General features: G+C 43.9%; 1 protein-coding gene across 2 annotated transcripts in view; it reads right to left on the reverse strand.

The window, feature by feature from the left end:
• The window catches only part of LOC139380844 (adenylate cyclase type 5-like), a 121,265-nt gene that overhangs the window by 6,218 nt on the left and 95,321 nt on the right, over positions 1-19,726 (reverse strand). Inside the window, exons 6-18 of one of the 2 annotated variants that reach the window (XM_071123946.1) lie at positions 18,637-18,795; positions 18,122-18,263; positions 17,332-17,469; positions 12,641-12,663; positions 9,779-9,923; positions 8,987-9,084; positions 5,564-5,651; positions 2,916-3,032; positions 2,493-2,651; positions 1,521-1,696; positions 1,047-1,067; positions 629-761; positions 300-563 (exon numbers count right to left, since the gene is read on the reverse strand). In XM_071123946.1, coding sequence (XP_070980047.1) covers positions 300-563; positions 629-761; positions 1,047-1,067; positions 1,521-1,696; positions 2,493-2,651; positions 2,916-3,032; positions 5,564-5,651; positions 8,987-9,084; positions 9,779-9,923; positions 12,641-12,663; positions 17,332-17,469; positions 18,122-18,263; positions 18,637-18,795 — 1,663 coding nt within the window. Of the gene's footprint in view, positions 1-299; positions 564-628; positions 762-1,046; positions 1,068-1,520; positions 1,697-2,492; positions 2,652-2,915; positions 3,033-5,563; positions 5,652-8,986; positions 9,085-9,778; positions 9,939-12,640; positions 12,664-17,331; positions 17,470-18,121; positions 18,264-18,636; positions 18,796-19,726 lie in introns of both variants that reach the window. The other variant, XM_071123944.1, reaches the window with a different exon arrangement.

The raw sequence follows: 19,726 nt of genomic DNA on the forward strand, positions 1-19,726 counted from the left end.
TCTCTTCTCCTCCCCCATCCTCATACCTCTCTTCTCCTCCCCCATCCTCATACCTCTCTTCTTCTCCCCCCATCCTCATACCTCTCTTCTCCTCCCCCCATCCTCATACCTCTCTTCTCCTCCCCCCATCCTCATATCTCTCTTCTCCTCCCCCATTCTCATACCTCTCTTCTCCTCCCCCCATCCTCATACCTCTCTTCTCCTCCCCCATTCTCATACCTCTCCCCTCCTCCCCCATCCTCATACGTCTCCCCTCCTCACCCCATCCTCATACCTCTCTCTCCCCACTCCCTTCTCACCTCGTCAAAATCTGCAATGATCTCGTTGAGCAGCCTGAGACACTCCACTCCTTCGTTGTTGGCCTCCAGCTCTATGTAGAACTCAGAGAAGTTGGAGATCGAGGCGAACATGACGGCCACACACTCACAGGACTGGTAGTAGAGCTCGTCGTTCCGACGCTCTCGCGCCAGAAAGTGAGCAGCCACGTCTTTGGGGAGGATGTTGTGGAGGAGGCGACGGTTGTAAGCCTGTAGCTCCTCCATCTCCTCTTTCTCTTCTGTGGCCTGGAGGGAGGGAGGGTCAAGGAGGTATCAATGACCTTGGATGGCACACAAACCCACACACCTACCTGTAGTTTCCAGAGGAAGTCGAGTCTGGCTGTGGACTCCACCTGCTGGGCGTGTAGATACAAAGCCAGGACGAAGACAGTGATGACCACGGGAGTCATGATCTTCAGAGGGACCTTAGAGTCCATCACACAGCTGGACAGAGAGGACAGATACCAAAGATCAACTACAGGCCTGAGGCCATCGCACTCTTTAATCTATGTTCTTCAATAACGCTAGATACTACATACTATTACTAAACAATATACAAGGTCACAACACTGTTTATCAATGTTATCTAACTACTAGGCATATGAAGTGCCAGGAAGATCTACATGATGCATTGAAGCTACACTATATTGGATACAATTGATCTCAATCAATTTGTGCGTTTCAATTTGTTTCCATTGGTTTAATAGTGTTAAGCTACATAAATCTCACCTTGTTCCATTTATGTGCTCACTGTGAAGAGAAAACAAAGAAAAAACATTTTAGGGAGAGAGGCAACTGAACCCACTCCATCTGAAGACGGATAACCATAGACAGGACCTGACCTAACCAACAGTCATCCATTACATTAAGTAAACTCAGGACATGTTTTAATTTAAATCTGCTTGTCGTGAATAAATAGCATGGGTTAGAGCAAAGCATCAGTCCACCCATCAATACCTTTCACCTCAATCTAACATTTACCGACTGGGCAATTTACACAGGCCAGAGTTGTTCTCGTCCATCATATCTAAAGCTAGGTGTACATCAGTAAACAAACATATGAGACAGCCGACGCGTTACTGCTTCACTCTGAAGAACATTAGCATAAAATACTATTGACTCATCGGTTATCTATCTTCCTTTCATGACTTTGTTTGGTACCTTGCTGTACCTGCATGCTAATGGGTGTTCTAAACTACTCACATAGCGTTGGCCATGACCAGCAGGTCTACGTTGTCGAACAGGCTGACCTCTGGCACCTCCATGATGAGGATGTAGAAGATCTCGATGAAGAGCATGAGTAGGAGTTTACCTATACTGCTGACCTGTAGGAAAACCGAGCTGGCCAGCAGGGTCAACAACACACAGGAAGAGAAGTACTACAGCGGGAGGGAGAGAGAGAGAGAGAGAGGGAGGAAGAGAGAGAGAGAGGGATGGGGAACAGGGAGGAAGAGAGGGAGAGAGGGAGGGGGAACAGGGAGGAAGAGAGAGAGAGAGAGAGAGGGAGGGGGAACAGAAAGGAAGAGAGAGAGAGGGAGGGGGAAGGGGAACAGGGAGGAAGAGAGAGAGGGAGGGGGAACAGGGAGGAAGAGAGAGAGAGGGAGGGGGAACAGAAAGGAAGAGAGAGAGAGAGAGAGGGAAGGGGAACAGGGAGGAAGAGAGGGAGAGAGAGGGAGGGGGAACAGGGAGGAAGAGAGAGAGAGAGAGAGAGAGAGAGAGAGGGAAGGGGAACAGGGAGGAAGAGAGGGAGAGAGAGGGAGGGGGAACAGGGAGGAAAAGAGAGAGAGGGAAGGGGAACAGGGAGGAAGAGAGAGAGAGGGAACAGAGAGGAAGAGAGAGAGAGAGGGAGGGGGAACAGGGAGGAAGAGAGAGAGTGAGGGGGAACAGAGAGGGAGGGAGAGAGAGAGAGGGAGGGGGAACAGGGAGGGAGAGAGAGAGGGAGGGAGGGTGGGTGGAGGGGGGACAGGGATGTAGAGATAAGGGGGAGGGGTGAGGGAGACATAGAAAGAGAGAGAGATGTCAAACATTTGCAAATGTTTTAGCATAACCATTGTGAAAAGTATTGGCCACTTCTGGAATATAATCAGTACAGTGAGAATGACTGCTCAAGCCTAGCTTCTTCTATTTATATTGTTGTTTATATTTTTATATATGTTTTTTTTTACACACACACACCTCAGGGAAGTTGCAGTTGGGTGAGGGGCTGCCACAGAAGCCGTCCAGTGATTCGAGGGTGTAGTTGAGGCTGCGTGCATGGCAGGCGTTCACACTGCTGCGACTGATGTTCAGTTCCCAGCTCAGACACTCCCTCAGGTCTCCAGTACTACAGGTGAACTAGGGGGCAGAGGACAGAGGTCAAAGGGGGTTCACATGATTATGAATGAAAACTGGGTAGTGTTTAGTAGGCACAAAATGTCTGAACTTCTGTCCAATAACTTCCGTTGCAAAACGTTCTGCTACGAAGTGCAGAATGAACACAACCATGGAGACTTTACATAGGATGACCACAGATGTCAGACACTCATTAATGTAAGCTTTGAGGGTTTATCCCTTCAAATGATCTGTGCAACCATTTGGAGTGGAGGCTCAGGGACTTACGATGTTGATGAAGGCAGAGAGAAAGACCAGGAGGATGGTGAAGACTCCCACCAGGGTGCTGTTGAGTCTGGACTGGACTATCATCTTGGACAGAGTCTGTAGAGACGCTGGGAAAAACTGTCCCCGTGGGGAGGGGGGAGGGGTATGGTTAGTAGGTCAGTCTCAAGTATTTTGGGTTACTAGAGAGCGTTATGTTTGTATCCTACAGCCAACAATCCCAGGTATGACTGTGGGTGCAATTTGACACATGCTGGTAGAAGTGATGCCTACCCCTTTCCCACAAAACCAGAATCCTTGCAATGTCAGGATCAAGCATGCAGCATTTTCAACATGTAAACAATGTGATCTGATTTGTTCCATAACGGTAGTCTAGACTGATAGTTCCACCAGTTAGGTTCCTTTTGAATAGTGTGAATTGGTGAAAAAATATAAGTTTATTTCACTTCATTTGAATACACTATCATGAAGAGCACATGTTTAACTTAATATTAAACATGTGTTCCAATCTCAGGAAGTGAAATACAAATGGCTACAGTAGGGGCCTATTAAAGCCAAATAAAGTAACAGGGTTGATGTAAAAGAAAATGTCCAAAAAGAGTAGAACCAGCTCACCTGCTTTTACACTAGGATTTTACGTTTAGATGTTCAATGTTTCTTTTGAAAAAGGTATTTAAAAATGAATAGTTATACATATTAACATGAGAGTTCCGTTCACGTAACAGGTTTGGCCTTTATTAAATGAAGAACAGTTTTTTTCCTTTCTTAAAATGAATCACTAATCACATGAAAAATAATGATCTTCAGAAATGACTGTCAAAGCAACCAAATAACTAGGGCTTTACCATGATGGTGAAACCTGGAGAAATGTTGGGGGTTTAATGGGTTAAAATCATAGAAACCACAGAGGATGCACTGAGGGACATGTCAAAATGCTGAATTTGGGCACTTTGGTAAGTCTTTTCATTATTAAAAATGAGATTTAAAGAATTGTTCATGTAGTCTATATAACAGGCTTCGAAAATTCAATATTGGTGCACAATTTCTCCTTAAAATATCAAAGGGATGCAAAACGCACTGATTTGGTGGATCGTATTTGACCTGGGGAGTTATAAAGAATCCTCTTTGGGATTCTAAACCCCTCCGTTTTCCAACGCTTACAGCGCTACAATGACAATATTCATCACAAATCCCTCAACTACAGAAGATCAAGTGCCTGTTCTTCTTCTTCTTGTTTCCAATATGATTTCGGGCCTATTTCATTCCCCCCAAGCCGGCCATTTCCCAATGAGGAGACAGCAGGAAATGAAATACCCAGAGGGCCCTCCAGGAACAACAACAACAGCTATAACATCATCAGATCGCTGCCGTCGATCACAAATGTCCACAACTGACAAAACAGTAACACCCCTAAAGTGAGTTTACATCCACGCTAATCTTTCGCCCAATTAGATGCCAGTTCCTCTCTAGATGCCTCACCGAGCAGTCTGACTCTACAGGGAACTGCTGCTCTCAGGGCCGGGAAGATCAATACCATCCACCTCGCAGGTTTACCTGCTGTGTGTTCTTCCCTGTCATGCTGTGAAACCAGACATGTTATAGGGGCACCAGGTAGCATAGAGGTTAAGAGTATGGGGCCGGTAAGCGAAAGGTCGCTGGTTTGAATCCCTGAGCCAACTAGGTGAAAAATATGTTGACGTGCCGCTGAGCAAGGCACTTGTCGGCGGCGCCTGTCAGTCACTCTGGATAACAGCACTGACTATATTATAAATGTATACTGCATGATACAACATTCCCAGACAGCCACAGAGACGTGTCAGGCTAAGTGGCTGTGTAGGTAGTGGATGGATGGATGGATGGATGGGCAGTGGTGCTGCACATTGTGGTATGGACATTGACGTCGTAGTATGCAGAGGCTTCGGGAAAAAAAAACACATTCCTTGAAAAACATAAGTACTCAAATCAAATCACATTTTATTGGTCACTTACACATGGTTAGCAGATGTTATTGTGAGTGTAGCGAAATGCTTGTGCTTCTAGATCCGACAGTGCAGCAGTATCTAACAGGCATATCTAACAATTCCACAACAACTACCTAATACACACACATCTAAGTAAAGGAATGGGATAAGAATATATAAGTATAAAATATATGGATGAGCAGTGACAGAGTGGCTAAGATGCAATAGATAGTAAAGAATAGATAGTGAAGGATACAATATACGTTATATACAGTTGAAGTCGGAAGTTTAAATACACCTTAGCCAAATACATTTAAACTCAGTTTTTCACAATCCCTGACATTTACTCCTAGTAAAAATTCCCTGTCTTGGTGGCACTGTATTGTCCTCAAAGCGCGCAAAGACGTTGTTTAATTTGTTTGGGAGCAAGACATTGATATCAGCGACGGGGCTGGTTTTCTTTTTGCAATGATTGTCTGTAGACCCTGCCACATACGTCTCGTGTTTGAGCTGTTGAATTACGACTCCACTTTGTCTCTATACTGACGCTTTGCTTGTTTGATTGCCTTACGGAGGGAATAACTACACTGTTTGTATTCGGCCATGTTTCCAGTCGCCTTGCCCTGATTAATGTGGTGGTACGTACTTTCAGTTTTGCGCAAATGCTGTCCTCAATCCATGGTTACTCACCCCAAAACAGGAGTAGATTGCTGAGACAAACATGACAGCCATCAGGATGATCAGACAGGTGACATAGAACCCAATCATCAGAGTGGAGCTGAGGAGAGAGAGAGAGAGAGAGAGAGAGAGAGAGAGAGTAATACCAGTAAATATATCTTAGTGAGAGAAAAGGATTGAGGAAGAGGGGATAAGTAAAAGGGAATGTTAAAGAAAATATTGATAAGGCGAAAGAAAGGGAGTGAGAGAAAAATATATGGGAAGGGGGGACACCCTTGAGGGGCATCCTTGAGAATGAACAAACAGCCAGCAGCCACAGCGGTACCCATCAGGCCCCCTGGCAGAGGAGAGGAACAGTGGTGACGGGACTTCTGGGCTTGTCTGGGACTACCTGTCCTGGGTCCCCTGTCTCAGGTACCAGCCTCATCTAGGTCATATTTGTCTCCTCAACTCAACCCCAAAGCCCTGCCCTCAGTCCCAAAGCCCTGTCCTCATCCCCAAAGTCCTGCCCTCAGTCCCAAAGCCCTGTCCTCATCCCCAAAGTCCTGCCGTCAGTCCCAAAGCCCTGTCCTCATCCCCAAAGTCCTGCCCTCAGTCCCAAAGCCCTGTCCTCATCCCCAAAGTCCTGCTGTCAGTCCCAAAGCCCTGTCCTCATCCCCAAAGTCCTGCCCTCAGTCCCAAAGCCCTGTCCTCATCCCCAAAGTCCTGCTGTCAGTCCCAAAGCCCTGTCCTCATCCCCAAAGTCCTGCTGTCAGTCCCAAAGCCCTGTCCTCAGTCCAAAAACAGCTAGGGCTCCAAGTTGTGAATCATATACAAAATAAAAAAATGTGAAAAAAAATGGAACCAAAGAAAACAAGTGAAAGACCAAATAGTGCAGATAAAAACCAGGTAAAAATGGTGTGAGGTGAGGTTGGAAGCCCAAAAGGGCTTATATGAAAACTACACCACAAAACCTATATACAAATATATGTACAAAAAAAGTGTGTTCAATCAGTTAAACAAAGTGTGTGTGTGTGTGTGTGTGTGTGTGTGTGTGTGTGTGTGTGTGTGTGTGTGTGCGTGTGTGTGTGTGTGTGTGTGTGTGAGAGAGAGCTTTAAGTTACAAGGAAGGAAATTACTGGGTAGTTTGGTTCATCAGGCTGACTTCTAGTCTATGTTTGAAGTTATTGAAGGATGATGATATTTTGGCAATGTGAAGATAGGAATTCCAGAGCATGGAACCTCTGTATCTACTAGAGTTATGGCTGTGTCTAATGTTGTATGCATGGATTATGGAATTAACGTGGTATTATCTTTTGAATCCATTGATTTGAAGCGTTCAGGTAGGCTGTCTGGAAGGTATGAGTATCTGTTGATGAAGGTGCATCATTGGACAATATTCATGTTGTAGATAGACAATATATTGAGTTTCTCAAACACAGAGGCAGTTGGAGCCAAGTAGTTAGAGGAGGTGGCTAGTCTTCCAAATATATTTCATTTGTGTAGGTAGGAAGCATATGTACTAGCCAATATTGCAGTAAATGAGATATGGGTAACTTAAGCTGTATTATAAACTGGGGGGTTCGAGCCCTGAATGCTGAACGATACACGTCAAATAACATACATGTTACAGTGGTGAACAGCATTATAAGGAGACATGTCATAAAGCCTTGTCATGTTTCAGTCAACCAAGCTTCAGTCAACCATGTTTCTGAAAGGTCAACAATAAAAAACACATGGTTAAGAGAAGACAGATAATGGGGGGGGAATGACAAGCTGGTCCTACTTCAGGTATGCCTCTCTTTCCTTCTTTAGTTAGTCGTGGCAGCAGTTCATTTTGAGGCGTACCTTTTTGAAGAAGCTTTCATTAATGAAGAACTTAGTTCCCTTCAGGCACTTGGCGTTCTTGAGAATCTCCTCCTTGTTTTTGTACCTGAGCAGTTTCATCAATATAGATCTGGGCCGACCATCAGGAAAAAAGGTGTCGTTCCTGTGCGCCCTCTCACTGAGCTTAGGGTCCAGTTTCAGATGACCTGCCAGGAGTTTCTTGGCCTTGGCTTCTGTGTCATGTCAAGTTTCAATTTTAACGTCTTCGATTCCATTGATTAGAACGTTGTTTAACCTGGATTGATTTTCCAGGTAATCTCCTTTGGAAGAGAGTTTGTCTAGTGTTGTTTGGAAATCTTCTGAGACGGGTTTGAATGCGGCCTAGCTGGGGATATTCGCACCCTTCAGCTAATCCACCTCGGACTGCGTTAAATCCATACTGTATTTGAAGTTCATAGCATCCTTTTTCTCCCCAATTGGTGGTTACTGAAACTCCCGTATAGACTCAGGAGAGGTGAAGGTCAAGAGCTGTGTGTCCTCCGAAACACAACCCAACCAACCAAGCCGCACTGCTTATTGACACAATGCCTGCTTAACCCGGAAGCCAGCCGCACCAATGTGTCGAAGGAAACACCGTACATCTGGCGACCGTGTCAGCGTGCATTGCGGAAGGATTTAAAGTTATTGATGCTAGAATCCATTAAGAGTTGCAGGAAGGATTTAAAGTTATTGATGCTAGAATCCATTAAGAGTTGCAGGAAGGATTTAAAGTTATTGATGCTAGAATCCATTAAGAGTTGCAGGAAGGATTTAAAGTTATTGATGCTAGAATCCATTAAGAGTTGCAGGAAGGATTTAAAGTTATTGATGCTAGAATCCATTAAGAGTTGCAGGAAGGATTTAAAGTTATTGATGCTAGAATCCATTAAGAGTTGCAGGAAGGATTTAAAGTTATTGATGCTAGAATCCATTAAGAGTTGCAGGAAGGATTTAAAGTTATTGATGCTAGAATCCATTAAGAGTTGCAGGAAGGATTTAAAGTTATTTTGTTGCAGATCTATTAGATCTTTATAGAACTCTTTATGCTGATTGAATAGATCATGGACTGCAGTGATACATACTCGTCTTCCACATTGAGCTTTGAGGTGTTTTTGCTTCCAGTAAACATGCTAAATATTTATATTTACTCACTATGTGGACTATAGTGAGTTTGCGAATACAACCCACACCCCACCTCCCTAAAACAAGCTCAGCCAGTGAATTGGCAATCACACACAAGCAACACACACCTGAATCACACACCTAAATCACACACCTGAATCACACACCTGAATCACACAGCAGTACGATAAACAGAGAGAAAGCGGAGGACATATGGATCCTGGCTGTAGGAGCGGGAGATGACTAGTGCAGTGGATACAAGCAATACGCAGAGCAGTAAGACAAAACACAGGTCAAATCAGTTAGGGAGAGACAGGTAGCAGGAGCATTACCCACGGAATGAGGAGCGTGAATGTGCTGTGAATTCTAATAAAAAGATATGGGAAACATTCATTGTGATTTACTAGTAAATAAATTATTCAGCGCTATGGTACTGTATGAATCAACTTGGAGAGATTCAGTACTTACTGTGGTACAATGACAATCTGGATGAAACAGATGAAAAGGAAGACGAGAGAGGCGCAGGCCACGTACGCTCCAAATCTGGAGTCCACTTGTTTGGAGTACTGAAGGACAAATAGAAATGGAAAAATATAAGAGCAGTAAGGTAACCAGAGGCTTGCTGACTGCTTCACATCTCACTTGAAACCCTTTAGTGCCACTGATGTGAGGACACAACAGCCTCTGTGAGAACAGCATGTTACTGGTTACACAGCTGAAATGCCTTCCATATATCTATCCATCTATCTATCTATCCATCCATCCATCTATTAATTCATCCATCCATCTATCCATCCATCTATTCATCCATCAATCCATCCACAAGCAGCCGTGTCTCTGGCTGGGCCTAAAGGATGTGCTCAGGAGATGAATCATGTGCGTGTGTGCGTGCGCATGCTTCTGGCATAGGTGCTCAGGAGGTGAATTATGAGATCTTTCAGATGAAAGGTAATAGAGGAAGACCAAGTCAGTGATTATCTCTCCCACAGAAAACCGGGCTGGGGTCTGGCACACTGAGAGCGGGCTTTGGATCTGTTGTAAGTAGCCACTATACAGCCCATTTACCCAGATGAGAGAGACTGACAGGGAGAGGGGAAAGAGAGGAGGTTGAAAACGGGGCCTCTCTGCTCTCTCTCTCTCTCCCTCTCTCTGTCTCTCTGTCTGTCTGACATTTCCACTGCTGAAGATCTATCCAGAAGATTCACACAGGGCCTTAGTCCGATTATGTGGATTCATTTCCCTGGAGGAGGACAGCACTACCTTCTTCTCCAGGTCTGGTTCTCTGAAGGTCAGCAGGAACTTCTTGACGTGTTCTGAGCGTAGCCGGTCGATACTCCTGGCGTCGATGGCTCTGCCTAGGAACTCGTCCACCTCGTCTTCTGGGTTCAGGTTTTCCTGCGTGTTTCTGAAAATGAAATGTCTAGATAACACAAGACGAGGAGATACTTTTTTGTTTTCTGTTTCAGGCCGTCACAAGAGGTCCTTCAGCTCTGTGTCTCTGCGGACTAGCCCACCACAAGCCCCTAACTCACCACCGCACCACAGAACTGCATCACCATAACAAACAAAGTGATTGAGAACATCAAACCACTGTCATTATGTTTGTTTGATTGGAATAATCAGTCGTTGAATCAGCAGTGCATTGTTTGAATGCATTGATTAGAGGCAATCTGGCCTATTGTCAGTGGATCAGTGGACAAGATCAAACCAGGTGATTCAAATGTTTTATGAATCACAGACATCATAAGTTACAGTGAGTATGGAAGACGCTGAACTCACTGACACTCATGGGTATGGATGTCCTAAAGTGACTGTCACGATGAAACAAATCCCATTGAAGAACATTGATCTGTCTGTAGCACGTAGGGCAACGCATGGGGACAATCAAATCTAATCTTATTTCTTACATGCTTTGTAAACAACAGGAGCACATAGAATCACATAAAGGAGCTTGAAATTGAGGTATATTCAGGGTGAGAATGCAGACTGCATTTGTGACATATGCATGGTATGCACAAGGGCGAATGGGCCATCCCCTTGAGTGACAACTGGATTAGCCAATCACATCTCCAGGATCCCCTCCTCACCCAGTGAAAAATTACAATTTGGTGAGTTGGATGTTCTGGTCGTGTTTTTGATGGCAATTCTGTGTATTATAGCAACAGTAGTTTATTTCTCTGACTACCACATACAGTGGGGCAAAAAAGTATTTAGTCAGCCACCAATTGTGCATGTTCTCCCACTTTAAAAGATGAGAGAGGCCTGTAATTTCCATCATAGGTACACAACTATGACAGACAAAATGAGAAAAAAAATAACCAGAAAATCACATTGTAGGATTTTTTATGAATTTATTTGCAAAGTATGGTGGAAAATGAGTATTTGGTCAATAACAAAAGTTTATCTCAATACTTTGTTATATACCCTTTTTTGGCAATGACAGAGGTCAAATGTTTTCTGTAAGTCTTCACAAGGTTTTCACACACTGCTGGTATTTTGGCCCATTCCTCCATGCAGATCTCCTCTAGAGCAGTGATGTTTTGGGGCTGTTGCTGGGCAACACGGACTTTCAACTCCCTCCAAAGATGTTCTATGGGGTTGAGATCTGGAGACTGGCTAGGCCACTCCAGGACCTTGAAATGCTTCTTACGAAGCCACTCCTTCGTTGCCCGGGCGGTGTGTTTGGGATCATTGTCATGCTGAAAGACCCAGCCACGTTTCATCTTCAATGACCTTGCTGATGGAAGGAGGTTTTCACTCAAAATCTCACGATACATGGCCCCTTCATTATTTCCTTTACACGGATCAGTCGTCCTGGTCCCTTTGCAGAAAAACAGCCCCAAAGCATGATTTTCCCACCCCCATGCTTCGCAGTAGGTATGGTGTTCTTTGGATGCAACTCAGCATTCTTTGTCCTCCAAACACGACGAGTTGAGTTTTTACCAAAAAGTAATATTTTGGTTTCATCTGACCATATGACATTCTCCCAATCTTCTTCTGGATCATCCAAATGCTCTCTAGCAAACTTCAGACGGGCCTGGACATGTACTGGCTTAAGCAGGGGGACACATCTTGCACTGCAGGATTTGAGTCCCTGGCGGCGTAGTGTGTTACTGATGGTAGGCTTTGTTACTTTGGTCCCAGCTCTCTGCAGGTCATTCACTAGGTCCCCCCGTGTGGTTCTGGGATTTTTGCTCACCGTTCTTGTGATCATTTTGACCCCACGGGGTGAGATTTTGCGTGGAGCCCCAGATCAAGGGAGATTATCAGTGGTCTTGTATGTCTTCCATTTCCTAATAATTGCACCCACAGTTGATTTCTTCAAACCAAGCTGCTTACCTATTGCAGATTCGGTCTCCCCAGCCTGGTGCAGGTCTACAATTTTGTTTCTGGTGTCCTTTGACAGCACTTTGGGCTTAGCCATAGTGGAGTTTGGAGTGTGACTGTTTGAGGTTGTGGACAGGTGTCTTTTATACTGATAACAAGTTCAAACAGGTGCCATTAATACAGGTAACGAGTGGAGGACAGAGGAGCCTCTAAAGAAGTTACAGGTCTGTGAGAGCCAGAAATCTTGCTTGTTTGTAGGTGACCAAATACTTATTTTCCACCATATTTTGCAAATAAATTCATAACAAATCCTACAATGTGATTTTCTGGATTTTTTTATTCTCATTTTGTCTGTCATAGTTGAAGTGTACCTATGACGAAAATTACAGGCCTCTCTCATAATTTTAAGTGGGAGAACTTACACAATTGGTGGCTGACTAAATACTTTTTTGCCCCACTGTACCTATCCAGATAAGTAGTTTATTTCTCTGGCTACCACATACCTATCCAGATAAGTATTTTATTTCTCTGACTACCACATACCTATCCAGATAAGTAGTTTATTTCTCTGACTACCACATACCTATCCAGATAAGTAGTTTATTTCTCTGACTACCACATACCTATCCAGATAAGTAGTTTATTTCTCTGACTACCACATACCTATCCAGATAAGTAGTTTATTTCTCTGACTACCACATACCTATCCAGGTAAGTAGTTTATTTCTCTGACTACCACATACCTATCCAGATAAGTCCTGACTGACAGGAGGGGAGATGGGGGTCTCTACTCACTTGTCCTTGGGGTCTTCAAATCCCTGGAAGACAGAAGAAAAGAGCAGAATAGAGACACTGTTGTCTGACTGGAAAATGACTGAATTTCAGGAACAGCTACAAACAGAGAAACGTAAGTGGGGCTAGAGTTTCTTTCGAAGAGAAAGAGGTAGAATCCATTCACACAGCCAGGTGTTGGCTGAAAATGGAAGTTGCTTCAACCAGCAAGACAAAGAGACTGACACCTCTTCCAGCATCCTCTCTGCCCAAACTCCCAGTAAAAGATGCTGAAAAACAACAACAAAGGATTGTGTCCCGAATGACACCCTATTCCCTTCCTTTTGACCAGGACCCATAAAGCTCTGGTCAAAAGTGGTGCACTATATAGGGAATGTGGTGCCATTTGGGATGCACACAGTTGAGAACAACAGCTAGCCAGGCAGGCATCTTCCTAGGAAGATGAGTCAATAGTGGTTTTAGAGAAGACAGTCTTATTAACAACACATTAGGTGAACTGAAGAGTTTCGACATCTCCTGTATCACGGACCTGCAGTGCACTCTACTGGATGGAGATAGCAACAACAGCAGGAGATAAAATGTGCTGTACAGGTCCAAGAAACATTAACACGTCTCTAGTAGATAGTCGTCCTTTTTTCAAATCTAGGTTCCATCTATACTCCTACATTTTCCTAATTGTGAACTAAACTGAACTAAGCTTTTTATTTTGGACATGGCTTTCCAACAGAATGTCTGAATATCTTATAATAACATAAGCAATTCCACTGCCCTCTACAAACAGAGAGGTGGAACATCCCCAAATACCAGCATTCTTTATTTTATATGGAATAGGACAACAGGAATTAATTACATAGTAGGAATGTACAACAGAAACACAGTGATCAGCAAGTCATAAGTCATCTCCACTCCGCTGCCTGCCCTGCAGTGCTGGGAGGTTGGAGGACAGGGGCTAGTGTGGGAACTACTATCACTGTGACTCCCTTTCCCCTCACACAGACCCATTCTCTTTACCTCATGCCCTTTGTCTCGCTCCCTCGCTCCTTGCTCCCACTATCTCTGCTCTTTCTCTACCTCTGCTGCTGTGTAATTTAGGAGCAGGGGGAGGAGGAGAGAGAGAGACAGACAGGAGGAGAGAGAGAGAGGAGCAGAGAGAGACCAAAACAGAGCAACAGAGACAGACAGAAACAGAGAGACAGAGAGACAGAGACAGAGACAGAAAGACAGAAACAGAGAGACAGAGACAGACATAGAGACACAGAGACAGAAACAGAGAGAGAGACCAAAACTGAGCGACAGAGACAGACAGAAACAGAGACAGAGACAGAAACAGAGAGACAGAAACAGAGAGACAGAGAGAGACAGAGAGAGACAGAGAGACAGACAGAGACAGAAACAGAGAGACAGAGACAGAAACAGAGAACCAAGAGACAGAGACAGAGAGAGACATAGAGACACAGAGACACAGAGACAGAAACAGAGAGAGAGAGACAGACAGAAACAGAGAGACAGAGACAGAAACAGAGAGACAGAGACAGAGAGACATAGAGAGACAGAGACAGAAACACAGAGACAGAGACAGAAACAGAGAGACAGAGACAGACATAGAGAGACAGAGACAGAGAGAGACATAGAGAGACAGAGAGAGACATAGAGAGACAGAGAGAGACATAGAGAGACAGAGAGAGACATAGAGAGACAGAGAGAGACAGAGTAACTTACTTATTATTACTATTATTGTTATTACTATAATTATTAATGTTTACTGTAGACTGTTACCATTTTATTGTTATTATTTTTGTATTTAATTTTGTATTATTATTTACTACCATTTTATATTATTATTTGCTATCATTTATAATTTTGTTACAATGTATATTGTATACATTGTTGCTTTGGCAATATTGACACAATGTTTTTCATGCCAATAAAGCAGCTTGAATTTGAATTTGAATTTGAGAGACAGAGAGAGACAGAGACAGAAACAGAGAAACAGAGAGACAGAGAGACAGAAACAGAGAGAAACAGACAGAGAGACAGAAACATAGAGAGAGACCAAAACTGAGCGACAGAGACAGACAGAAACAGAGACAGAGACAGAAACAGAGAGACAGAGACAGAAACAGAGAGACAGAGGCAGAAACAGAGAAACAGAGAGACAGAGAGACATAGAGACAGAAACAGAGAGACATGGAGAGACAGAAACAGAGAGACAGAGAGAGGCAGAAACAGAGAGACAGAGAGAGACAGAGAGAGACAGAGAGAGACAGAGAGAGACATAGAGAGAGACACAGGGAGACAGAAACAGAGAGACATAGAGAGAGACATAGAGAGAGACATAGAGAGACAGAAACAGAGAGACAGAGAGAGACAGAGAGAGACAGAGACAGAAACAGAGAGACAGAGAGAGACATAGAGAGAGACAGAGAGAGACAGAGAGAGACAGAGAGACAGAGAGAGACAGAGACAGAAACAGAGAGACAGAGACAGAAACAGAGAACCAAGAGACAGAGACAGAGAGAGACATAGAGACACAGAGACACAGAGACAGAAACAGAGAGAGAGAGACAGACAGAAACAGAGAGACAGAGACAGAAACAGAGAGACAGAGACAGAGAGACAGAGAGACAGAGACAGAAACAGAGAGACAGAGACAGACATAGAGAGACAGAGACAGAGAGAGACATAGAGAGACAGAGAGCGACATAGAGAGACAGAGAGAGACATAGAGAGACAGAGAGAGACATAGAGAGACAGAGAGAGACAGAGTAACTTACTTATTATTACTATTATTGTTATTACTATAATTATTAATGTTTACTGTAGACTGTTACCATTTTATTGTTATTATTTTTGTATTTAATTTTATATTATTATTTACTACCATTTTATATTATTATTTGCTATCATTTATAATTTTGTTACAATGTATATTGTATACATTGTTGCTTTGGCAATATTGACACAATGTTTTTCATGCCAATAAAGCAGCTTGAATTTGAATTTGAATTTGAGAGACAGAGAGAGACAGAGACAGAAACAGAGAAACAGAGAGACAGAGAGACAGAAACAGAGAGAAACAGACAGAGAGACAGAAACAGAGAGAGAGACCAAAACTGAGCGACAGAGACAGACAGAAACAGAGACAGAGACAGAAACAGAGAGACAGAGACAGAAACAGAGAGACAGAGGCAGAAACAGAGAAACAGAGAGACAGAGAGACATAGAGACATAGAGACAGAAACAGAGAGACAGAGAGAGAGAGACATAGAGAGACAGAAACAGAGAGACAGAGAGAGGCAGACAGAGAGAGACAGAGAGAGACATAGAGAGAGACATAGAGAGACAGAAACAGAGAGACATAGAGAGAGACATAGAGAGACAGAAACAGAGAGACAGAGAGAGACAGAGAGAGACAGAGACAGAAACAGAGAGACAGAAAGAGACATAGAGAGAGACAGAGAGAGACAGAGAGAGACATAGAGACAGAGAGAGACAGAGACAGAAACAGAGAGAGAGAGACAGACAGAAACAGAGAGACAGAGACAGAAACAGAGAGACAGAGACAGAGAGACATAGAGAGACAGAGAGACAGAGACAGAAACAGAGAGACAGAGACAGACATAGAGAGACAGAGACAGAGAGAGACATAGAGAGACAGCGAGACAGAGAGAGACATAGAGAGACAGAAAGAGACATAGAGAGACAGAGAGAGACAGAGTAACTTACTTATTATTACTATTATTGTTATTACTATAATTATTAATGTTTACTGTAGACTGTTACCATTTTATTGTTATTATTTTTGTATTTAATTTTGTATTATTATTTACTACCATTTTATATTATTATTTGCTATCATTTATAATTTTGTTACAATGTATATTGTATACATTGTTGCTTTGGCAATATTGACACAATGTTTTTCATGCCAATAAAGCAGCTTGAATTTGAATTTGAATTTGAGAGACAGAGAGAGACAGAGACAGAAACAAAGAAACAGAGAGACAGAGAGACAGAAACAGAGAGAAACAGACAGAGAGACAGAAACAGAGAGAAACAGAGAGAGAGCGAGAACTGAGTAAAGGGTAAATCTGATCTTTCTGAATCTGAATCTGTCCCCAAGTATTCCAATGCATAAATAATGTGATTGTATCCCATTTAATCAATGTCGGAAATGATACTTTTTTTGTCAAATACTATATCTGGAGCAGCAGGTATAGCATCAATGTTAGAGCGTTGGGCCAGTAACCGAAAGGTGAAAACCTGTTGCTGTGCCCTCGAGCAAGGCACTTAACCCAAATTGCTCCAGGGGTGCTGGACAATGGTGACCCTAGCCGTGATCCCACTCCCTGTGGGTGTCTCAGGGGGATTTGTGATATGCAAAAACACATTTGCATTAAAGTGTGTAACAGGAAAAATATAAGCACCGTCCAAATTATTATTATCTATTCGTGATTCTTGCGGTCAATTTGCAGTGTGAAAATGATTTATAACTATCTCCTGGCCCCTGACTATCTGCTCAAGGAAAAATCAACCCGCAACATACGCCATAACATGACCGTCACACGTCCTTGGCTTTCTATAGTCCCTGGTGAGCACACACAAACACACAACAACAACCTGGCCCTGTTGTGAAGGAGAAGAGTAAATATAGAGTATTCCTAAATTTGGGTGAGGGCAGCATGTTATCTCACCATCCTCTTCATCTCCTTAGAGATCTGGTTTCCTCCCATGTGGTTGTAGAAGGGCCGGTCGGTCCAGGGGCCCATGTTGTGGGTGACAGAGTTGGCTCGCTGACGGTTCATCTTGGCTATCATGGCCTTCTCGTCTTTCTGCAAGGCAAGGGAGACAGACTAATATACTTAGAGATGGAAACGGTCACTCTGGGAAGTAGTCATGTAAAATCCTTTATTAATTAACCATGAAAGGCGCATGTTAAAATGGTTTTACTGTCTACCGGTACCCAGTTCCCCCGGCTTTCCCACCGTTTCTACCCCTGACACAGACATAGACAGTATATTGTATTATTAGAAGTTGAATTTCATGCATCCTCACAATCACTAAATCTACTGTAAATCACTTAAATGTTTTTCAACGTTTCTTCTACAATTAAATATGGTTAAAGGTAGTGATATCTGATCTGGGATGAGTGTTGTGATTCAACCAGAACGGGAAATGTAGAGAACTCTAAAGCCTGCATCTTTAATGGCACCCTCTCATTTGGGACGCACACTGAAAGTTATCACTAATGTAACAGCGATCATGAGAAATAACCCATTCCCAGTTCACTGATAGGTTAGAATGGAGTATATAGCAATATGATACATCATGTGAAAACACACATGATATGTGAGCTGGAGTCAAAACTTGTGATATCGCCACAGGACTGATATGACGCACGCACGCACGCACGCACGCACGCACGCACGCACACACACACACACACACACACACACACACACACACACACACACACACATATACCCTTTTCTGGCTGCAGCCCACGATGAGGTAGGTTTCTATGTTGTGTTTCTTCAGATAGACGTTCCTTGCTCCTCCTGATCCTGGCTCTACCTCATAGTCTCCACTCAGGTAGTTCAGAGTGGCCTTGGTGATGTGGATCCGCCTGGATGGACAGGGATTGACAGTATTCATTCATTTCATGTTTATACCATAACAAATGATGATGTAATATTGTCATATTCATAATGTAGTGTAAATCTTTGTTTCCCATTTCACTTTTACAAGTTGCTCTTCTGTCAAATACAGCAAGACAATGTGAAGTCAGATGAATGAATGGGTACAGTACAGTATGTTGCACTGTGAACTGTGTATTCACTGAGACTAGGGTTAAGTTCCAAAATAAGAATGAATGCTCAATACATAGCTTCATTCTATGTGGTACTCTAAGTAGTATGCTAATGTATAATGGAACACAGCCTAGTAGTGTCATTGGGTGAGTGACTGTGTACTGGTTTGTTGTGATTGGCTGGACGTACCCTGCCGCACCCCCGGCCTCCATGTGATTGGCTAACGTGACATCGTTGGACCACACATCAAACTGCCACTTCCTGAGTCCCAGCACCCCACAGTGGACCCTGCCGCTATGGATTCCCACACGCATGTTCACGTTGACCCCCGTCACCTCTCTCACCAGCCTCGAGCACAGACAGAAACAGTCAAAAACAACTGAGCACTGATTGACAGATTGACCACATCATCAAGCAATAGAAGGGAGTAAAGGAAATAGTCAAATGAGAGAAAAATGACAATGCTTCCACAACAACAGCAAACTGAATCCACAGGAAATTCTCCTTCCTTGCAGTGAGGCTCCAGTATGTGTGTGACCTATCTCTGGCTAATGCCTGACCGACTGACTTACCGACCACATGACTGAACAACTGACCACTGACCGACCAACCTACTGATCGACCACTTGACTGACCAACCATTTGACTGACCGAATGACCGACTTACTGACCGACTGACTGACCGACTGACTGACTGACCGACTCACCGACTGACTGACTGACTGACTGACCACTTGACTGACCGACTGACGGACTGACTGACCGACTGACTGACCGACTGACTGACCGACTGACTGACCGACCTACTCACGACCGACCGACCACTTGACTGACTGTCAGTTGGTCAGTCAAGTGGTCGGTCAGTCAGTCAGTCAGTCTGTGAGTCGGTCAGTAAGTCGTTCAGTCAAGTGGTCGGTCAGTCAGTCAGTCTGTGAGTCGGTCGGTCAGTAAGTCAGTCAAATGGTTGGTCAGTCAAATGGTTGGTCAGTCAAGTGGTCGGTCAGTCGATCAGTAGGTCGGTCGGTCAGTTGGTCAGTCAAGTGGTCAGTCAGTCGGTCGGTCAATTGGTCGGTCGGTCAGTCGGTCAGTAGGTCGGTCAGTCGATCAGTAGGTCGGTCAGTCAGTCGGTCAGTCAAGTGGTCAGTCAGTCGGTCATTCTAGTGGTCAGTCGGTCCACGGTCAGTCAGTCGGTCAGTCAAGTGGTCAGTCAGTCGGTCATTCTAGTGGTCAGTCGGTCAGTCGGTCAGTCAGTCAGTCGGTCAGTAAGTCGGTCAGTCGG

This window comes from Oncorhynchus clarkii, chromosome 22 (genome assembly GCF_045791955.1).
Source record: "Oncorhynchus clarkii lewisi isolate Uvic-CL-2024 chromosome 22, UVic_Ocla_1.0, whole genome shotgun sequence".
Classification (NCBI taxonomy): domain Eukaryota; kingdom Metazoa; phylum Chordata; class Actinopteri; order Salmoniformes; family Salmonidae; genus Oncorhynchus; species Oncorhynchus clarkii.